General features: G+C 33.7%; 1 protein-coding gene across 1 annotated transcript in view; it reads right to left on the bottom strand.

Moving 5' to 3' along the window:
- LOC136040707 (centrosomal protein of 290 kDa-like) overlaps positions 1-21371 on the bottom strand; it is a 229687-nt gene that overhangs the window by 11665 nt on the left and 196651 nt on the right. The window contains exons 31-35 of the mRNA XM_065725009.1: positions 19337-19509; positions 15245-15304; positions 11387-11540; positions 7848-7990; positions 5768-5879 (exon numbers count right to left, since the gene is read on the bottom strand). Of these exons, the coding sequence (XP_065581081.1) occupies positions 5768-5879; positions 7848-7990; positions 11387-11540; positions 15245-15304; positions 19337-19509 (642 nt within the window). The remainder of the gene's footprint in view (positions 1-5767; positions 5880-7847; positions 7991-11386; positions 11541-15244; positions 15305-19336; positions 19510-21371) is intronic.

The raw sequence follows: 21371 nt of genomic DNA on the forward strand, positions 1-21371 counted from the left end.
AGGAATAATAGGTTTTTTCTAGATAAGGAAATCAAACATCTCGGTATCACATGCAAAGGTGATTCAAGTCAAAATTCGCATTTATTGAGGGATGACAGGGTTTTCCTTGATAAAGAAATCAAACATATCGGTATCACCTGCAAAGGTGATTCAAGTTCAATTTTCATCGATTGAGTGACAATAGGTTTTTCCTAGATAACGAATTTCCTAGATATCACCTGGAAGGTGATAAAATTCAAATTCTCATAAATTGAGGAATAATAGGTTGTTCCTAGATACAGAAATCAAACCTCTCGGTATCACCTGCGAAGGTGATTCAAGTCCATTTCGCATCGATTGAGGGATAATAGGTTTTTCTTAAATAAAGAATTCAAGCATCTCAGCATTACCTGTGAAGGTGATATAAGTCAAATTTGCATTGGTTGAGGGATGATTGGTTTTTCTAGATATGGAATTCAAGCATCTCGATATCACTTGCGAAGGTGATTTAAGTCAAATTCGCATGGTTTGAGGGATAATAGGTTTTTCCTCGATAAAAAATCAAACAATTCGTTATTACTTGCGAAAGCAATTTAAGTCAAATTCGCATAGATTAAAAGATAATAAGCTTTTCGAAATAAAGAATTCAAGCATATCGGTATCATCTACGAGATGATTTAAGTTAAAATTCGCAAAGATTGAGGGACAATACATTTTTCCTAAATAAAGAAGTCAAGCATCTCGATATCACTTGTGATGATGATTTTGGTAAAATTCGCATAGATTGAGGTATAATAGGTTTTTCCTAGATAAAGAAATCAAACATCTCGGTATAACCTAAGAAGGTGATATAAGTCAAAATTCGCATAGATTGAGTAATAATAGGATTTTCTTAGATGAGAAAATTGAGCATCTCAGTATAAACTGCAATGGTGATTTAAGTTCAAATTTTTACAAATTAAGGGATAATAGGTTTATCTGTATAAAGAAATCAAACATCTCGGTATCACCAGCGATGGTGATTTAAGTCATAATTCGTATAAATTGAGGGATAATATATTTTTCCTAGATAAAGAATTCAAGCATCTCGGTATCACCTGCCAAGTTGATTTTAGTCAAATTTGCATAGATTGGGGTATAATAGGTTTTTCCTAGATAAAGAATTCAAACATCTCCGTATCACTTGCGAAGGTGATTTTTGAGGCTCGAGACTTCTTATGTTTGACCAAGTTATTTTCGGTAGACGTTTGAGCAATGCAAAATTGGTAGCCCTTAAGTTTAAATTTAAGAACTTATTTTGGCTTGTTTATATTTAGTAGTCGCACTTCCTAGTGCTTAGTGATTTCCCCAGTATGGCATTAGTTGAACAATACCGATATCCTCCTTATTCGCTTAGGTCCTATGTATGTTCGTCAAGTTTCCACAGGGCTTTCCCTTTTATCTAAATAATAAATTTGTTTGGGATTAATACCACTCAAATGACTCTGTTTTGTTTGTCCCAAGGTTGGAAAAATATCATTTGAAAATCACCAAATCATGTCATTTCCATTCATGTCACAATTGAACTTGTCGTTTTGTTTCATGTCAATCATGTCACAAAGACTGTGAAATCCCAGCTTGGCTTCTAGTAATATGCATTTGTTCTTTTTGTTGTAAACTTTCCCTAAGGTAGTCACTAATGAGAAAGATATTATTTTTTAACGGTTTTTGTCAAAGCTAGTAAATTTAAAAAAAAGATAAATTATTGCACAAAGATTAAAATTTGAAAAACTTGAAAATGTGGGGAGTGGCATAAGAAATGAAAAACACGAAAGGAGTAATATTGCAATCCTACTTGTACTCCCGTAAGTTAAAGTACTAATACAATGGAGAAACCTGATTATGAAATACTTTTAAAGGAAATTCAATGGTATACCAAAATTAAAACGATTTCTTTTCAGTTAAGCACGAAGAGCCCAAACCTAAAGTAACTAAGGTCTCCAAAAACCCTCAAATTTCTTCACCATCTGTAGATTTCTAAGGACCTGTCACTGGATATTTGGTTTGGACCGGAGGTCAGTGGCGTGCAAGTCTCCCTTCCCTAGAGATTTATCCTTATTTCTACTAATTTCTTATGTTGTCTAAAAGAAATCACAAATCAGCATATAAATCACTAGATTATTGAAAAAAAATCCACCAAAAAATCACTAAAATCTAGTGATTTTTTATTGATTGGCAACACTGCCCTGCCAGAGTTGACCCTCTTATAAATGAGCAATGATGCACAGGATGACTGGCCCCTAGCTTCCTATTACACTTCCTGACTGAAGGGCCATGAAACGGAGATCAGAACTGCCGGTAGAGAATTTCAAGTCCAGTGCCGTATTCCGTACCTTTTTTTTTAACTTTAGATTTTTAGTTCTCTGCTCTCCATGTCAAAAGGTTTTCAACAAGCTTTCATTCTACGTCGAAGACCCGTTGGCTAGTCTAGGAGACTTAAACAATATTATTTTTCAAGTAATCCGTCGTCAATTTAGCACAAAACACATGTAAGATTTTCAAAATCCGTACTTTTTCATTTTACAATACCATTTACCGGTAAGATAGTGAGCTCATGAAGTAAGTTGTCGACCCTGATAATATTAAAAAAAGGGGGAATAAAAGTACGACCGTTGGTTTGAAATAAGGTTTTGTTTGCAGGCGAAATGCCAATTTTTTTCTAAATATCTAATTTTGCTCTTTTAGTACCTATTTGGTCTTCTATGAGAGAGCAACAAATGTCAGGCTACTTTGGCACTCAACAAGTTTAGTAAATGTTGAAAGACATAGCATGCTTCAGTTCCTTCATGCTTTTAAGTCTATCGTTTGCTGAACAAATCAAGACAGTGCATAATTTGGTGTCATTAATAAACAGTTGGATTATAGTCGTTACAAGTCCAAAGAGACAGTTGACTCTACGTAAGCAGTTGTGATTGTCTCTTTGGCTTTGTACCGTTTGCTATTAGGCTACATTAATCGGCCACATTCTGATCTTACCGCAGAAGATCTAGTGGTATTTTGACACGTAGGGCGAAGCCTAAAGAAAGAAAATATATTAACAAAACTAAATTCTGTATCACTAAGCTGCAGGGCGATCAAATACTTGTGAATAATAGATAGATAGAGATAGATCAACTTTTATTTTCACCAAAATTTTCATGGCAATGCCCAATTTCTTTGGTATGGTCACATGAATAAGCGACGCAAAAAAACAAAACAACAAAAGCATAGAAAACAAAACACTAATCAATCCTCCTGACCTTCGTTATACATTTTTACATAACAAGGTATAAAGGTTTTCACTAAACACTGGTGGGCACAGCGTACCGGCTGAAGTTTGTAAGCAGGTACTGCAACCCTGCGTGGGAATCGTTTTGTCGTGGATTGAGGGGGGGGGGAAGGATTTTGTGGATTGGGTGGATCAGAAATTTTCTTCCGAAATCCATGCACAGTTTCTCTCCTCTTTTCTCCAGAGTTTACATTTTAAACTTTGTCAGCAGTTCTTCATACGACATTTCTGCCTGCTTCGAAACTACCATTAGAGCTCTTTTCTGAATGAATTTAAAGCACAAATTATTCTATTAGGTTTCATCAGATGTATTATTCCTAGCAAAATTAATTGGCCCATGTGATCCTTAATTACATTGGATGCATAAGAAAACTAGCCCACCAGAATAATGTCTTTGGATTGAGTTGGATATTGCTCCGCCCGATCAGCATCATTGGATATTGTCAATCTTCAGGAAGCTGGTCGAATGGCTTTTGTGGTTTAAAAAATAATGAGGTAAGAAACCGGTGCACAGGACAATCCTCCTGTGTCCTATGCACAGGACATGTTAGAACAAGGAAAATTCTCTTAAGACTAAAAGAAAAAACATTTAAAAAAAATATAATTTGGAGAAATGATGCCTGGGAGGCAATCAGGAATTTCTGATTTTTGGGTTTTGGGGGGCTCCCTAACTCCTTCAAAACATCATATCTACTTCATCCACGAACTTCAGCCCTATTTCTGAAATACTAATTAAATTCTTTAGGGAGGAGAAGGGAAGGCTCCATCAAAAATAAAACCTGAAAAAAGTCTATAAAACATAATTAAAATCAATTAGTAGAGATAAACTATCGACAAAAACCACCATATTTGGCTTTATAGATTTTCAGTACGATCAAACAATTTTGAGAACAAGAAGATTCGTTAGAATGTAGTACAAGAATGAGTTTAAGGATAGGTAGATATGGGCACTAAAAAGGTCTAAGGCAAAAAAAGAATTTTGATCTTATGTTTCTGATAGAGTAAACACTTTCATCGAAATTTAAAATTGGAAAAAAGAAACAATTCGTTTAGAGTTTGCTTTTACATAGACAAGATTTAGAACAAGACCAGTGGGCCAAATGCTACAATTTTTTACCAAAGCGAAGTGTCATTGAATGACCATTTCCTTTTATTTTCTTTGTGTCTTATTTTCGGCAAGACGCACTTTGAGATTAAAATATGAAAGTAGAATTTAGGTTCACAAGATGCAGAATTTATATTTACAGAATTTATATTTACATAGACAAAAGTAAAGACAAGACCAATGGACTAAATTCAACCAATCAAATCGAAGCAAGATGTCAACGAATAAAAGCTTTCACCGGCTCGTTTTTATTCTCTTTGTGTCATTTTCTCAACGCAGTAAGTCAGCGATGCCTTACATAGTTGTGACCCGGTGAAAAAACAACAGATTTTATGATTTTTTAGTGATTTTCTTAAATAACCCAGTGATTTATGGGCTGATTAAGAGATTTTTTGTTTGTTTAGGGAACATAAAAAATCACTAGAAATAGTGATAAATCGCTAGGGTTAGGCTACCATGATGGGACACTTATTAACAATTACAATCAAACCAAAGACACCACCAGAAAATTTTTCCAGAGAAGTAATATATGCTATGTATGAGAGAGGGGTAATAAACGTGCATAACATCTTTATTAGAATGAAAAAGACTTTGTTTTAAATCAATCCAAGGTTAAAGGGTGACAAATACCCAGGGGCTTAGAAATCACAGTTAAGCATGTTTTAGTATTTTAAATTCCCTTTGCAGTAAACCAGGTACGGTCTATGAACTTGTTTGGCACTAAACCAGGTACTGTCTATGAACTAGAAACTTACAAAAAGTAATTAAGCCCCTCTAAGAGTATTAAATACAAAAAGGGAAATATTTCAATATTGACCATATACCGGCGAAAAAAAAGTCCTTTGGGAATGTGCATCAGAAGTTAAAAAAGCATAGGCGCAAATAGGAAAACTTAGCTCAGATTTAAATTTCATGATTATATTTTCTGAATGAAATAGTTCGTATTCCTTTGATAAATAGCCCAAATAAAAATATTAACTGTAACAATCTAAAGTGACGAATATTTTGACATTACAAAAACATTAGTTTTCAAATTAAAGAAATATATACATACGGCTTGATCAGGTTTTTTCTGTGGATCAATTAACTCACATAATGAATTTAAAACTTTTCGAAAAAATAAATTTGAATCATAGAAAATGTTTCACTTGTATTTTTTATTATCACTTTGTGATACTTTTCGAGAGATTTCACCGCAAAATTCCTTTCTCTGCACGTCCCTGGTATTAATGTATCCAAAAAATTTATTTAGAATGAAAAAAACATAAATAGCATATGTGCTCTAAGAAATAGCCCTATACTTATTTTCTCCCACTACGTAGTGCCCTCCTTCCTTCACCATTCATAATACTGCAATTCAATAAAATAGAACTTACAGGAAGAGTCCCAGACAAGTTTGAAGCACTGCCACTTATCCTGACAGCAGGGAGACGACTTGAAGATCTTGTAGAGATTTCAGATATATCACTGCCATCATCACTTTCCATACTACAATAGCACAAACTGTTCTTACAACGAGCATATACAAATAGATAAATACATCCAGCAACAATTCAATTATTTCGAAAGGTTTGTATTTAGAGAGAGCTTCTGAAGCCCTGTTCATATTTGTTCTTAACCGAACTTATCTTACTAGCCATCATCACTATGGACCAATCAGGGATACTAATAAAAGAGAAAGCAAATTGCAATTTTTCAAAAATGATTATACTTAAACACAGATATCTAGCTAAGTATGCATGTGAACTGGACTTCAGTGGGGCCTTTACTTCCCAATTATAAAGAATAGGCCCGGGTATCTTTGGTATGTGCCGTCTTTCTATGTTCTTTTTTTTTGTATTTTACTAGTTATTTTAATACCCTGTAAATCAAATGTCAGATTATTTTAATATTAGATACCGGATTTACCCTATTTAAATACCAGATTTCAATATGCCAGATAGATATATTTACCGGATGGATTTAAATACGGAATGTATTTCTAAAAACCAAATTCTGTTTTTTCAGATTCAAGTTCAAATGTTAACAAATTTAGTAAATTCTATATATTCTATAGCTATTGTTTTGTCTTTTTGAGAACTGAATATTTAAAAGAAAATCAATTTTAAAAGCCATCAATAACTGTTCAACAGTTAAGGGCTAGACGGACGTATCGTTTCTTTCTAGCGTCTCAGGAACGTGCAGGTGTTAACAATAACTGTCTTTTCTTGATGCAACGCTTTTGTGGTGCAACCGTCTTAGTTGTATCGTTCACTTTAATAGTTCATTACATACAAATTTTGTTCGAATCAATTCGCTTTAGTCCCTCCCTCTAGTCACAATCCCAATATTTACGTGTTTTTAGATATAAAGCCATTTTTGGCTTGACAATACGAGATGTTAAGTCTAGGAAGTATCAAATTCAAGTAAATGCAATTGACAGGTGGGTTTTGTGAAAAATAAAAAACTATGGAGATAGTACAGAAATTTCGGTATAAATTGGGATAAATTTAAGAAAAAAAATAGTTTCTTTGATCACACTGCTTTTCCGCAATCCCTCGCTCTTGACGCTAAAGTTTGACTCTTTGCCACAATTCTAATTTTTAAAACAATTAAAAACTTTAGCGTAAAGAGCGGAGGATTGCGGAGGGGAAAACCCATTTCATATACGGAGTGATTTCTGTTAGTTTTAAGTTTTAATGTCGTTCCTTACTTTCAGTTTAAAAAAACTAGTTTTTTTATTTAATAATTTGAAAGAATGTTTCTTTTCCTTCAATTTTTTCTTTTCCGTTGAAAAAGACTCGTGGACGTGGAGTCTAAATATTAGGATTTTTATTATTATTATTTTTTTTTATTTATATATTGGTTTGTTCCACTGCTTTATTAAACGTAAAGCAGGTCTTCCTCATCTTTGGTAAGAAGACGTCATAAAGAAAGATTTAATGGAAACAGGAACTTCCTGGGAGGTCGTTAAAAGGGAGGCTTTGAATAGATTGGGATGGAGGAGGAGTGCGCCTTGCTGTATTAGCCTCAGGTGGCTTTGTGCCGTGGAGAGCTGTTAGTAGTAGTAGTAGTAGTAGCCGTTTTTTCTCTCTCATTTTATTTGAAAAATTTTTAGGATAAATCAGAAAATAATTCAGCCGCGCCATTAAGCGGCGTGTTATCTGAGATGGATATACTTAAATATCTATAATAAGCGTTTCTACAAATCCAGCGTTGAAAATATTTAGTTTTATTAACTCAAACTCTCAATTTTAAGTACACCAACCTAAGAAACACTCATAATAAATATTAATCTGGAAGAACTTCTACATCAAAAGTTGACTTAAAATACACCCGTATTGAATAAACACGGCCATTTTGGCTTGAAAATCATACATCTCTTTAGCACTAACGAATGTCTGTCTAATGGTTAGTAAGTTAGTTTATTTACCCTACAGATGATTTCAGCAGAAACATAATTTGTATATAAAATACCTTTGATTTCGAGATGACGACCCTTTTTTGAAGAATCCAGTGAGCCTGTCTTTAACAGACTTCTTTTCTTTTTCTGTATTCCTGCTGGTGGCTGAATCTAAACTTAGGTCAGAACCTGTAGTACCAACTCCTGCAGCCAAAGCCTAGAAATGAAACATACTTTAAGGGCTGGACAGACATAGCTGTAATAAGCGAAGGTTTTCCCACTTATATGTCCAGAAGATATTTTATGTCCCAAAAACGGGTGTCATGGATGCTGACCAGCCCATACAAAATAACACAACTTTCCTGCTTTTCTTTCAAAGAAAAAAAAATCTAGATAATTTTTCATCAAAATAGGTAAAGCAGAAATAGCTAAGTGTAATGATTTGTAATCTAGTTTTAATGATTGTAAATTAGAAAAATTCCTACCTAAAATCTGCCCTGCTGATTTTATAACTCGGGCGAAGTTGCCAAATCGGTGTTGATTTTGTCTACGTCTGTTGACAAAAAACGAATTGAAAAAACGAAAAAAAAACCCTTGTTTTCAAAAAACGAATTTTTGCAACTTTTACATTAAAAAATTTATAAAGATCAAATTTCAGTAATTAAAAAGTGTCACTAATTTTCTTATTTAAGTAATTCCCAAAAGTAAAAGTCCTTAAGCTTGGCAAAGTGTTGACTCTCAAAACTGTTTTAAAAAATCTGTTTGATATGCCTTTTTATACAATGCGCAAGTCAATTAACTTAGTGGTTTATTGAGCTCTGAAAACATTTTGCAAGCAACGACTATGTCTCAGAAACTTACTAAAGGGGAAGGGGGAGGAGTTTTTCGGTTCGAGCTCCTTGGATTATTTATACAATCTTCCCCATAGTTAATCTATTAGCGTTTCCTCCTCTTTTTTCATTTGTCGTAGACTTATAATTGATGCGTCGAAAACCCTACCCCAAACCACCTAAACTAATTATTAGGACCCTCCCTCCAACAGCCCCAATTTGGAAAATCCTATTACTTTACATTTTGGTTACTAGGGAGGTCTGGAGCTAATGCGTAAACAAGGATTAATCCAAAATTGTCTTTCTTATGCATATGTAAAAGAAATATACATGTACGTCTATAAGGAATCCAGAAATCCTATCTACGCTATTTCGTTGATTTTCAAAGCATCAGTATAAATCCCCATGTCCTATTTAGACACTTTTAGATTTTAAAGCGCTAAGATTACCAGATTGTAGATTAGAGAAGGCCCCCATTAGACTAGAAAATTTGCAATTTATTAACAGAAAGATAAGCATGTTATGCTGTGCTCGAACTGGAATTGTTCATACATTTTTAGCTTGCATTAGAGAAGTACCGAAGTGCACCTGAGTCCCCTCCACCTACGAAACGCAACCAAACTTCTGTTACCACAAACCATGCATATGCTTTTGAAATGATAGCTCTGATGTAGTCAAGTTCGCAACCTTTTTCAGGACCTGTACAATGCGTGTCTGAAAATTTATTCTTATTGCTTAAATTGTGTGTTTTGGCTTTGGGCCCGAAAAAATTTTAGCGTAAATTTTATGTTCTTTTCAAAAATCAACTTTAGCTTCAACGGAACAATCCTTACTTCAAATTTGTGTGTATAAATGGAATTTTTTGCAAAAAAAGGAGACAAGCATTCATGTTTAGAGCATTTAAAAATATAAAAAATTCATGGCTACTTGCAAAATTAAATTTATGCTAAATCCCCATTAATTCTCTTCTTTTTTTCCTGTTAATTATTTTCCTGTTACTTCAATGTCCATTTCCTCTTAACTTCCTGTTTAATAGGATTTTTCTGTTTATTGTTAATTTCCTGTTAATTTTAATGTTAATTACCTGTATATCCGCTCCAGTAATAATATCTGCAGTTCCTGATGCTTTATTAGACTCTGTTTTTGTAAGCTGTTGTCAGTTTCCCTGCAATCTTTTTCTTTTTCTTGATTTCAGGAGCTAGAGGAATTAAATTTTTTGTCTTGTCAAATTCCCTTAGTTTTCTTATTTATCTTCCTGTTTGTTGATTTTTCTGTTAATTTACTGTTAATTTTCCGTCAATTTTGTATTCAATTAAATTTCCTATTAATTTTAATGTTAATTACCTATATATCCACTCCAACAATAATATATGCAGTTCCTGATGCTTTAATAAACTCTGTTTTTGTAGGCTGTACTCTCTTTCTTTTTTCTTGGTTTCAGGAGTTAGAGCAGTTAAATTATTTGTCTCGTCAAATTCTCTTAATTTTCTTGTTTATTTGCCTGTTTTTTTTCATTTTTCTGTTAATTTGTTTTTAATTTCCTGTTAAATTTGTATTCAGTTTGAGTTTCCTATTGATTTTAACGTTAATTACGTGTATATCTGCTCCAATAATAATGTCTGCAGTTCCTGATGCATCAATTAACTTGGAATTATTTACGCGGTTTCAGTTTCTCCGCAATCCTTTTCTTTCTCTTCATTTGAGGAGTTAGAGGAGTCAAATTATTCATTCTATCAAATATTCACTAGCTAATATATTCTAAATTTCTTTTTCAACATTAGTTTTCTGTTAATTTTAATGTTAATTATCTCTATATATGCTCCAATAATAATATCTTCAGTTCCTGATGCTTCCATTAACTTTGATTTTGTAAGCTGTTTCAGTTTCTCCGCAACCCTTTTCTTTCTATTCATTTGAGGGGTTACAGGAGTCAAATTATTCATGCTGTTAAATATTCACTAACTTATTGTTAATTTCTTTTTCAACGTTAGCTTTCTGTTAATTTTAATGTTAATTACCTCTATATATGCACCTACAATAATATCTGCAACCCCTGACGCTTCAAAATACTTTGATTTTGTCATGTGCTTCAGTTTCCCCACAACCCCTTTCTTTTTCTTGGCTTAAGGTCAGAAGGTTCAAATTATCCATTCTGTTAGCTACCCGTTAATTTCCTGTTTGTTGAAATTCTTACTAATTCATTGATAATTTCCTGTTAATTTATAGTTCAATGGTAATTTACTGCTAATTTTGATGTTAATTACCTCTATTCCTGCTCCTAAATAATATCTGCAGTTCCTGATACTTCATTAGACTCTGATTTTGTAAGTTGATTGAGTACTCGCGCAACTCCTTTCTTTTTCTTGGTTTCGGGAGTTAGGGGAGTTAAATTATTCGTTATTTTTGCTCCCCTTAACTTCCTGTTTATTTTCCTGTTTGCTGATTTTCCCGCTAATTCATTGCTAATTTCCTGTTAATTTCCTGTTCAATGTTCAATTTCCTGCTAATTTTAGTGTTAATTACCTGTATCTCTACTCTTAAAACATTATTTGCCTTTCCTGATGCTTCAGTAGACTTTGATTTTGTAAGCTGGTTCAATATATGGGCAACCCTTTCCTTTTTCTTAATTTTGGGCTTTAGAGGAGTTAAATTGTTTATTCTGTTAGCTGCCTGTTAATTTCCTTTTTATTTCCTATTTTTTTTATTTTACTGCCAATTAAATGCCAATTTCCTGTTAATTTCCCATTCAATGTTAATTTCCGGTTAATATTGATGGTAAATACCTGTATTCCTGCTCCTACAATAATATCTGCAGTTCCTGACGCTTCAATAGACTTTGATTTTGTGAACTGCTTCAGTTTCCCCACAATTCCTTTCTTTTTCTTGGTTTCGGGAGTTAGAGGAATTATTTCGCTTGTTGTTGAAAAATCTGACAACCTGAAAAGAGGTATCATAATTTGCTTATGTTAACAATATAACAGGATAGCTATGTAACAGCAATTGTAGATGGAATAGAATAAGTTTATTTTCTACGATAGCTTTAAGCTAATTTTAAGCAAATACTGCAACTCCTAACAACTCATCTCAGCACCAAGCCACACGAGCCCAACATAGCTACTCATGCTCCTTCTCTATCCCAGTCTATTCAAATCCTCCCTCACTACACCCTTCCAGGAAATTCCCATTGCCCTTAAATCTTTCCTTGCGACATCTTTCCATCACAGCCGAGGACGACATGCTGTATGTCTAGCCCTGGACGGTTGGCCGAAAAGGACTTCATCCGCAGAACATGCCATAGCCATCTCAACCTCTCTCTCATTATAGCCCTAGATTACAGGATTGGACCATACTTTTCGTACAGTCTACTGTTTTAAATACAGTCAGTCAGTCGAGTACCTAGGACAATGCTTAGGCAATTTCACTGGAAAACATGGAGCAAATCTACCTCTGTTTTTCGGAACACCCATGTTTCAGAACCATGTTTGGCCACTGTCAGCACTGTAGCTTTCAGTATTCTAGTCTTGCTTCGCAGACTTATCTTCCTATGCTTACAAACTTTTTCAACTGTTACATAAACACTCTGGGCCTTGGCTATTCCACTTTTAAAATCTTCACTGCACCCACTGTCTTTCCTAATAATATTACCTAAGTGAAGCGGTAAATGAAGCTGTCGACTTGATCGATATTTTCGTTACCCAACATAAGAAGGAAATTCACTATAAAAAAAGTACACAAAAATGGCAACAACAATCCCAAGCAGCAAGTGATACTTAGAGGTCAGCACATGAAGATACATAAAAATATCAAGCGATGGAATTTCTGGTTAAAATGGCTACTGGACTAAGGAATTATGGCATCTTTCTGTTGCTAAAGCGAAATCATCTCTAACTTCTTTACTTAACAAAAATAAGATATTCTTAATAAGAAAATAAGAAATACTTAGAGGTCAGCACATGAGGATACATAATAGTATCAAGCGATGGAATTCCTGGTTAAAAGGGCTACTGGACTAAGGAATTATGGTATCTTTTTTTTTTGCCAAAGCGAAATCATCTTTAACTTTTTACTTAAGAAAATAAAAAATTGTTAATTTATATAATTACGTCACTGCATGTACAGTGATGAATAGTGGAAGAGAACTTAAATAATTCTACTTAAACATTATAAAATTACAAAATGTAAAAAATTACTTTTTTTGTCGTTAGTTTAGAACAGTATTTAGTTTTGCAAACATTGAAAAATTTAAGATTGTAAAAAAATTACTCCCCGCCCCCCCATCTCTGCTGATTTGTACGGAATAATAATTTCAAAGAAGAAAATTTTTAAATTTTTGACTTGCACAGTTTGGCATAAGATGAAACATTGAATAACAAAGAAACAAAAAGCGAATGAGGGTGATTTTCAGCCATATAATAAAATGTAAAAATAAAGCGGATGTTTTGACCAAAATCTCCACCAAGCCATCCTCAGCACAAAAAAATAGCCTTTTGACGTTATTCAAACAGAAAAAAAGCGAATGAGGAAAAAATAATTCACAAACAAAATATTATTCAAAAATTAAATTGAGCATAAATTCAATCCCTGGCACTTGATGCAGCCTGTTTATCTACGTGATTTGTATTAAGATGATTAATTGGTCTTTTCAGAAGATTTTTGTATTGATACAGATATCCAATTAGGGGCAAGCAAGACCTTTTCCTGGTTTTTTAAGGGGTAGGGTGAAAGACTCATAAAACACTAAATAAACTAGAATGAGAAACCTATAGGATTTCGATTTTCGGCAATTTATCATGGAAAGACAGGAGTGAAAAGCTATTTATGCCAATTGAGTGGACCATCTGGTGACTTCATAAAAAAACAAAAGATTTCAAAGAAAATTGGATATTTGATAAGATTTATCTGCAATGCATTAGGACACAAGATGAAATTTATCTGTAACTGACAATCAGTCAGCATTTTTTATTCTTTTATTCCAAATGTTTAAACTAAAGTCCAGCCTGACAAAATAAGCCTAGGTTAGCTTGGGAAAATCCTGATCGGTTAAGCAGATTAGTCGACCTTAAGATGGCAGGCCTCCGTGGGACAGAAATTCCTAAGTAGGTAAATTTATATACCTAAAAAGATGCATTAGGTTCAGTTATTAAGGTATATTTATGCACCTGAAACGAAAAGTATGGAGCAGTTTCAAGTCAAATAAAGTCACCAAACGCTAGATGGCGATAGCAGTTCCCGTTTCAACAATAATGCCAATTTCCGCTCTTAAAATTTTCCATAGTCATTGGACTGAATCGAAGAATATAGGAAACTAAGGAGAGTTGAGCCTTCGGCGATTTAATTTGATAAGAAAGAGATTAAAAACTGTTAGCACCAGTTACGGTATAGCGTTTGATAACTTCATTGAAAACAATCCAAAACCTCAAAGAAAACTGAACAGTTCACATAATTAATCTGCAAAGCTGTACGGTACAGCTTACCTTTTTGTGTAAGTGATAATTAATCAACATTTTTTCCAAAATTACTGAAAGTCAAAACCCTATCTGTACGACATAATATAATTTGGAAGAACCTAGGAAGCTTAAGTAGCCTAGCCTACTGTGAAAGAATCCTCTTTTCTTTATCCTCCCTACACTTTAAAGCATTTAAAAAAGAAAACTAAGGAGCAGTTAAGAGTAGCAGTAGTGTAGGCAAACAAATTAAAATGAATAGAACCGTAAAACCTCAAAACAAAATCAATAAAAAACAAAATCACCGAAATAAAATCAAGCAATTTGAAATAGCAAATCCACAATGCTACAAAACTGAAGCTGAAACTTCCTGTGAACTGTAATTAATTAGAGCTTTATAGAATTATACAGGGAAAATCAAGTCTGCACGAAGTAGGCCTAGGTAGATTAAGGATAATCTTAGCGTGCTACGAATGATAGGCCTACTGGGGACAGAACTCTGCTTCTTTACTCTTCTCGCATTTGTAGTATTTGAAAGACAAGTATGCAAAAGATTAGGATAGCAGCAATATAGGTAGGCTAAGGAACAAATTTACCAAATAAAACCCAGTTAATCGATACGGTCAACCTAAAATAATAAAAAAAAAAATCTGAAATTTCCTTGCAAGCAATAACTGATAAAAAATTTCCAAAGAATTATTTTAGGTCAAAATCCAGTCTGCCTAAAGCAGGCCTACTTTAGTCTAATTTAGGGAAATTGGTAAGTTAAGTAGTCAAGGCCCACTAGTGACACAGTTCTACTTTCCCTTATTATATTTTAAAGCAGTTGAACAGATAAGTATGCGGCAGGGTAAATGCTAGGTAGCGTTGGATTCTTATTTTTGAAATTCATGCCAGTTTGCAGTCATACAAAATATCAAATTCTTTAAACCAGAGAATTGATACTCATTTATAGCCTGAAATTATTTCCAGGCTCATGCGCTACGGGAGGGCTTACATGCCTGTATCCCTACGAACAATGAAACTTCCATAATTTTTTTTCATAATTTTGCATAGTCTATACATTTCATCTTTTTTCCAATCTTGAAGATATTATATCCTCTATACGATAATTTTCTGTGTATGAGCCTGTTATTTAGTTCAAAATATTTTTGTAAAAATCGCATCCTTGACCAAAATGAATACAACAAGACTTACCTGTCTTCACTTGTTTCCCTTCTTGCAGAAGCTGATCTTCGGCCAGGGAGGGTAAGAAACCTGTGAGGTGAAAATTAGGGGTTGTAATTCAAAGCTTGGATAGACTATGAAAGGACAGTTGGGTCATATTTGAAGGAAAAAAGGGGGAAATTCTATGCAAAAAGATATTGTAAAAGAAACAAGGAAAAAAATTGGACAAAAAGAAAATCATGCAAAACTTTTGTACGTAATTCTGATTACTCAAGGGCTTTGTCACGAAACTTAGACTCAGTTTAAACTCAGTTAGACTTAGTTTACAAAAAAAAATTATTTTAAGAACTAAAACATTCAAAAGCTTTAAAAACAAAAATTTGAACAATAATAATGAGAGAAAAAATGTACATTGATATATTGAGTTATTTCTTCAAAGAAACATACTTTTATGTTTGAGTTAACCCACTATTGTGTTGTTTTTATTAGAAATTCACTTATGCAGACATTCTTAAAGATTATTTTCATTACTTTAAAAATAAATTAGTGGCCCAATTAAATTATTTGGTTTATTAATTTTATCATTTTTATTCATTTTCAATTAATTTATTTAATTTAATGTATTTTATTACTGGTTAATTTGTGATTTTATTTTGTTCTTTGTTCTAGTGGTTATTACACATTGTAATTAGTTGATTTTGAAAAATCTATTCCCTCACCTTTTCAACAGTAAATTTTGCAAATATTATTTTTGCTTTAATGAGCCCTCTCTTGATATTCCACGATTATTTGTTTGAGACAACCACGCATGGAAAAAAAGCATATCAAAGCCCCCTGTGCTAAAACGTGACTTCCCTTGCTTTTCCAGGTGTGAGACTTTAAACCTCCAGTTAAGGATTTTCGACAATTACGGATTCAGTAAGTCTACATAAAGGGATTCAGGCTCTTTGCCAAATTTCTTTAAAATTTCCACGCGTAATATTTCTGCTACGAAATATTTACTGCTTTGCCGTTTCTTTCAAAAACTATTGTAAAATATTCCCTACTATTGGCCACGGATCACTCTTTACTACGTGGTACCCTCTACAGAAAGCGCACAACCTAGTGAAAAATGTGACTACAAACGTTACAACGTTAAAAAACAAGTATCACATTGTTATTTTCACTGACAAATTCGGCAGTTTTGAACTGGACATGCCAGGAGTTTCCAAAATTCATCTCAGGGAAGTAGAAAACATTGAATCAGGCGAAATTAATTTGATTATTCAGGAAAAAAGGGTTGGGGCATTAGCAGAGAACATGGCTCCTAATGCATAAGGAAGCTTCTATGTTTTCATTTGTGATCCAAGTTTTCATTAAGTTTTTTTTGTAATCCCAGATCCAAACTCGAAGAGGCCTTCATTGGAAATTGGACGGTAAGAGAATTGGGTAACAGAAAATGCATGATTAAACTTGGAAAGAGGCTTCATTAGGTAGGGAAATCATTAGTAATAAGATTAGAGTTACTCATTTTATCGACTAAAAAGAGCGAAGTATTAGTCATATTAGTACTTACATGCCCCTGTAGAACCGAACGAAAGATTTACTAGTGAATCAGATGATTATTATATATAGTCAAAAGAACAAAAAGACAGGATCCCAGGTTGAAATATACAATTTTTATGAGGGGATTTTAATGCCAACGCTGGTAAGAATAGAGATAGATTGTATCCCAGCTTCGTCAAATTTGCTGCAGCAGAGGGAAACAGCAACAGTTATAGACTAAAAAAGTTTTGTAAGTCTGACAATCTAGTTATAAACTATAGGCCTACCGTATTTGGTCATAAAATAGTCCATAAGTTAACACGTTTGTCAAATGATGGCAGGACAGCCGACCTTATTAGTTATGCTATTGTAAATCTGGGACTAGCAGTATCGATACCTACTACCAACATATATTGGAGTGCTTTTATTAATGTTAAAAGTAAAAATCAACATCAGACAGTTTCTAGAGTTAAGGTAAATAGAAATTTAGATGGGGATGACTACCTTCAGGGAAACTATGACATTGGTAGAACCCAGGACGAGAATTTAGGAGGAGCTTTCCTGGAACAGCTAAATACAGAAATGGATTTTCAATTTAGAAGATTTATGTAAAAATTTTAAGGAAGTAGTTTGCGAAGTGGCAGATGGTATCTTAGGGAAGAAAGTTGGAAACACAGCTAGATATTTTAGTAAAAATAATCTAAGCCTGGTAGAAAATAGGAAGGATTTGCGCAAGATATATTGGAGTGATGGATCATATGAGAATAATAGGAAATTAAGGGAATTACAGATGGTATGAAAGCATAAATTAAGGGTTTGTAATCGGGAAACCACGATAAAAGATCCGAGGATCTAGAAGGTACATACAGACGGCATAACATCAAAATATTTTGTTGGCTTGCAAAAAACTTGAGAGGGAGTAGTCATTCTGCAATTTTTCTCCGTTCAAGACAGAAATTGGGCCTCAGTTAGAAATAAACTGAGTTCTAAAGACAGACGGGCAGAAATTTTTGAGATTGTGTTAAAACATGATAAAGTTAGAAGAAGAAAATATTTATATTTGCGATAACAAAAGAGAGAACAATGAGGACTTTTTTCCCAAGACAGTGAGCCAACAAAACCTATTTGAATATTTCAGCCCTATATCTAAGGGCCGTCTTCAGCAAAGAAAAAATAAAAACAATAAAACACTTACAATAAAAGTTCTCAGAACTTTTATTGTTTTTATTTTTTCTTTGCTGAAGACGGCCCTTAGACATAGGGCCGAAATATTCAAATAGGTTTTGTTGGTTCACTGTCTTGGGAAAAAAGTCCTCATTATTCTCTCTTTTGTTGTTGTATTATGGAAAGACAGTGTGGTCTTCGTCATTATTTATATTTGCGAAGAAGTGTTAAAGACTGTAATAAAAGATTTAAGAATAATAATGTCTCAGGAGCTGATGGTGGGTTAAATAAGTTTTGAATATATAGTGGTTGCAAAGTTGGAGATAAAATACTGAAGATGATTATAATTTTTTTAAATGATCAAGATTTTTTTATGGTCATATTAATAAATATGATTCTTTTTTTCAAAAGGGAAACTCCTAGCGGCTTAAGAATTTTCTATCCTACTTTCCAGTGCAATAATGAGAGATAGGTTGAGATAGCTAGGACACATTTTGCGAATGACCAAAACAGACTGTCAAAGACCGTTAACTTCAGACATCAATTTAAAGCCAAAAGAAAAGTAGTTCGTCCTCAAATGGGTTAGGGTTGAGGTCGTAAGGAACGAAAAGGAATTGGAGTTGGATTTTAAAAGAAATTAGAACTTCTTGAGAGGAGGTAAAGAGCGAACCTTTGAACGGATGGATGTAGAGGAGGATGTATGGATGTATGTACAGAGGAGGATGGATGTACAGCTGTTTTATCCTCAAACGGCTTGGTGCTTCAACGAGTTGTTAATAGTGGTGGAATTAGTAGTAGTAGCTACTGCTGTAACTGCAATTTAGTATTATTCAGTGTTAACAACTGAAAAAAGAATTATGCATTTTGAGTATGATGGTCCGTTTTAAGTCAAATTTGTTCCTTGTTTGGTTTTAATGCATGATGCAAACAATTATTAGCATTTATATATATATATATATATATATTTACATCGATTTATCTAACCATAATTATTTTTATTTTCGAAATTGAATTCTTATCAATCTAAGTGGATTCGAGGGAAAGCTTAATCATGGAACGAAAAAGTAGTCGAAGTAAACTAATTGAAAAGAGCTGATTACATGAAAGTGGATGATTAACTAGACACAGTAAAAGATTAGTAAACCAAGGAAAATGGCCTATAAAAAGAAAAGATTATAGAATATAGAAAGAAAATAGAAAAAGACAGGCACACTGAGAAAGCAGTTAAAACGAAGAAAGTAAGACGAATATAATTTTAGAAGAAAATATAAGAGGCTTCGGAAACTTCAACTTCAAAAGAGACTTCAAAAATAATTTAAAAAAATGAAATACGGTGAAAAATAAAAGAGGCTCCAGAAGACGCATAAAGGAAATTTAAAGAGAGACACAAAAAAATCAAAAAGAGAAGATTGAGTGCACCATCGTTATACACACCTGTAGTCCTCTATGCTAGAGTCTCTTTCACGCAAAAGACCTGGTGTAACGCTCCTTCCTCTGATACCGGCGTAGGGTGAGGCTGTCAATACCTGTTTAGATTGTTGAACCTCTTGTTTTTCAAGCTCAGATATTGCTTGATTTTGCTCCAAAGATTGAGACCTCTTGTATGACTGAAATATAAAATGAAACTACTATTAAAGAGCAGTCATATTTTCCAATATTTTTTGTTGGTTTGGTATACCCGAGTCACCTCCCTCCTCTTCCTGTTGTTTCAGACACTCTACAGTTTGAAACTATTATACTCAATAGTTCCGAGTCAAATGTCTCAAAAACTATTACGGTGTTGGGTCCGGTGTTTAAAAGTGGTACCCGGTGCTCTCATGCTGAGGTTAAGAACTCGGATCTTTTAAGAGGATTAAATAAAAAAAACAAGTTTTTTTAACTGAAAGTAAGGAGCGACATTAAAACTTAAAACGACCAGAAATTACTTCGTATATGAAAGAGGCTGCTTCCTCATCAACGCCTCGCTCTTTACGCTAAAGTTTGACTCTTTCTCCCAATTCTTCTTTTTAAAACAGTAAAAAACTTTAGCGTAAAGAGCGGGGCGTTGATGAGGAAGCAGCCTCTTTCATATACGAAGTAATTTCTGGTCGTTTTAAGTTTTAATGTCGCTCCTTACTTTCAGTTAAAAAAACTTGTTTTTTTTATTTAATTTCTGGACGTTTTTGAATCAATGCATGTTTTGATTTTGGCTCTCCGCAGAGGAATAATTAAAACAAAATTTGTATTTTTTTTTGGCTAAATGGCTTTCTCATAATTTTGATCGAATGATTTTGAGAAAAAAGGAGCGGGGGAGAAAGCCTAGTTGCCCTCCGATTTTTTGGTTAATTAAAAACGCAACTAGAATTTTTAATTTTTTACGAATATTTTTATTAGTAAAAGATTTACGTAACTTATAAATTAGCTTACGTAAAGAACTTTTGTATTCTCATATTTTTATTACATATATGAGGGGGTTCCCCCCTTGTCAGATCCTCGCTCTTTACACTAAAGTTTAAATTTTGTCCCAATTCATTAAGAATGACCCCAGAATCAGAAAAGCCGTAGAATAAATAGTTGAAATTACTAAAAATACTTTAGTTTAAAGAGCGAGGTATTAGGAGGAGGTGAGCCCCTCTCTGTTTGTTTTAAGTTTTAATGCTGCTCCTTACTTCCAGCTGAAAGAACTTTTCATATTTATTTTTTCATTTTTTTTTTAAATAATGCTAGTAAATCCTGCGCTCCCTTCATGGAGATTTTCTTCCCCCATGACAAACTATCGATGGAAAGTTCCCCCAGCATATCCCCCTCTTCTCAATCCCTTCCCCAACCAAAAAAAATCCTCCTGAAAACGCCTGTACACTTCCCAATAACCATTACTATATGTAAGCACTGGTCAAAGTTTGTAACTTGTTGCCCCTCCCACGGGGACTGTGGGGGAGTAAGTCGTCCCCAAAGACATAGTTATAAGGTTTTTCGACTACGCTGAATAAAATGGCTATCTCAGAATTTTGATCTGTTGACTTTGGTAAAATAATTAGCGTGGGAGGGGGCCTAGGTGCCCTCCAATTTTTTTTGGTCACTTAAAAAGGGCACTAGAACTTTTCATTTCCGTTAGAATGAGCCCTCTTGCAACATTCTAGGACAACTGGGTCGATACGATCACCCCTGGGAAAAAGAAAAAAAAAAAACAACAAAAAAACAAAAAAACAAAAAAACAAATAAACACGCATCCGTGATCTGCCTTCTGGCAAAAAACACAAAATTCCACATTTTTGTAGATAGGAGCTTGAAACTTCTACAGTAGGGTTCTCTGATACGCTGAATCTGATGGTGTGATTTTCGTCAAGATTCTATGACTTCTAGGGGGCGTTTCCCCCTATTTTCTAAAATAACGCAAATTTTCTCAGGCTCGTAACTTTTGATGGGTAAGACTAAACTTGATGAAACTTATATATTTAAAATCAGCATTAAAATGCGATTCAATTGATGT

This window comes from Artemia franciscana, chromosome 21 (assembly GCF_032884065.1).
Source record: "Artemia franciscana chromosome 21, ASM3288406v1, whole genome shotgun sequence".
NCBI lineage: Eukaryota > Metazoa > Arthropoda > Branchiopoda > Anostraca > Artemiidae > Artemia > Artemia franciscana.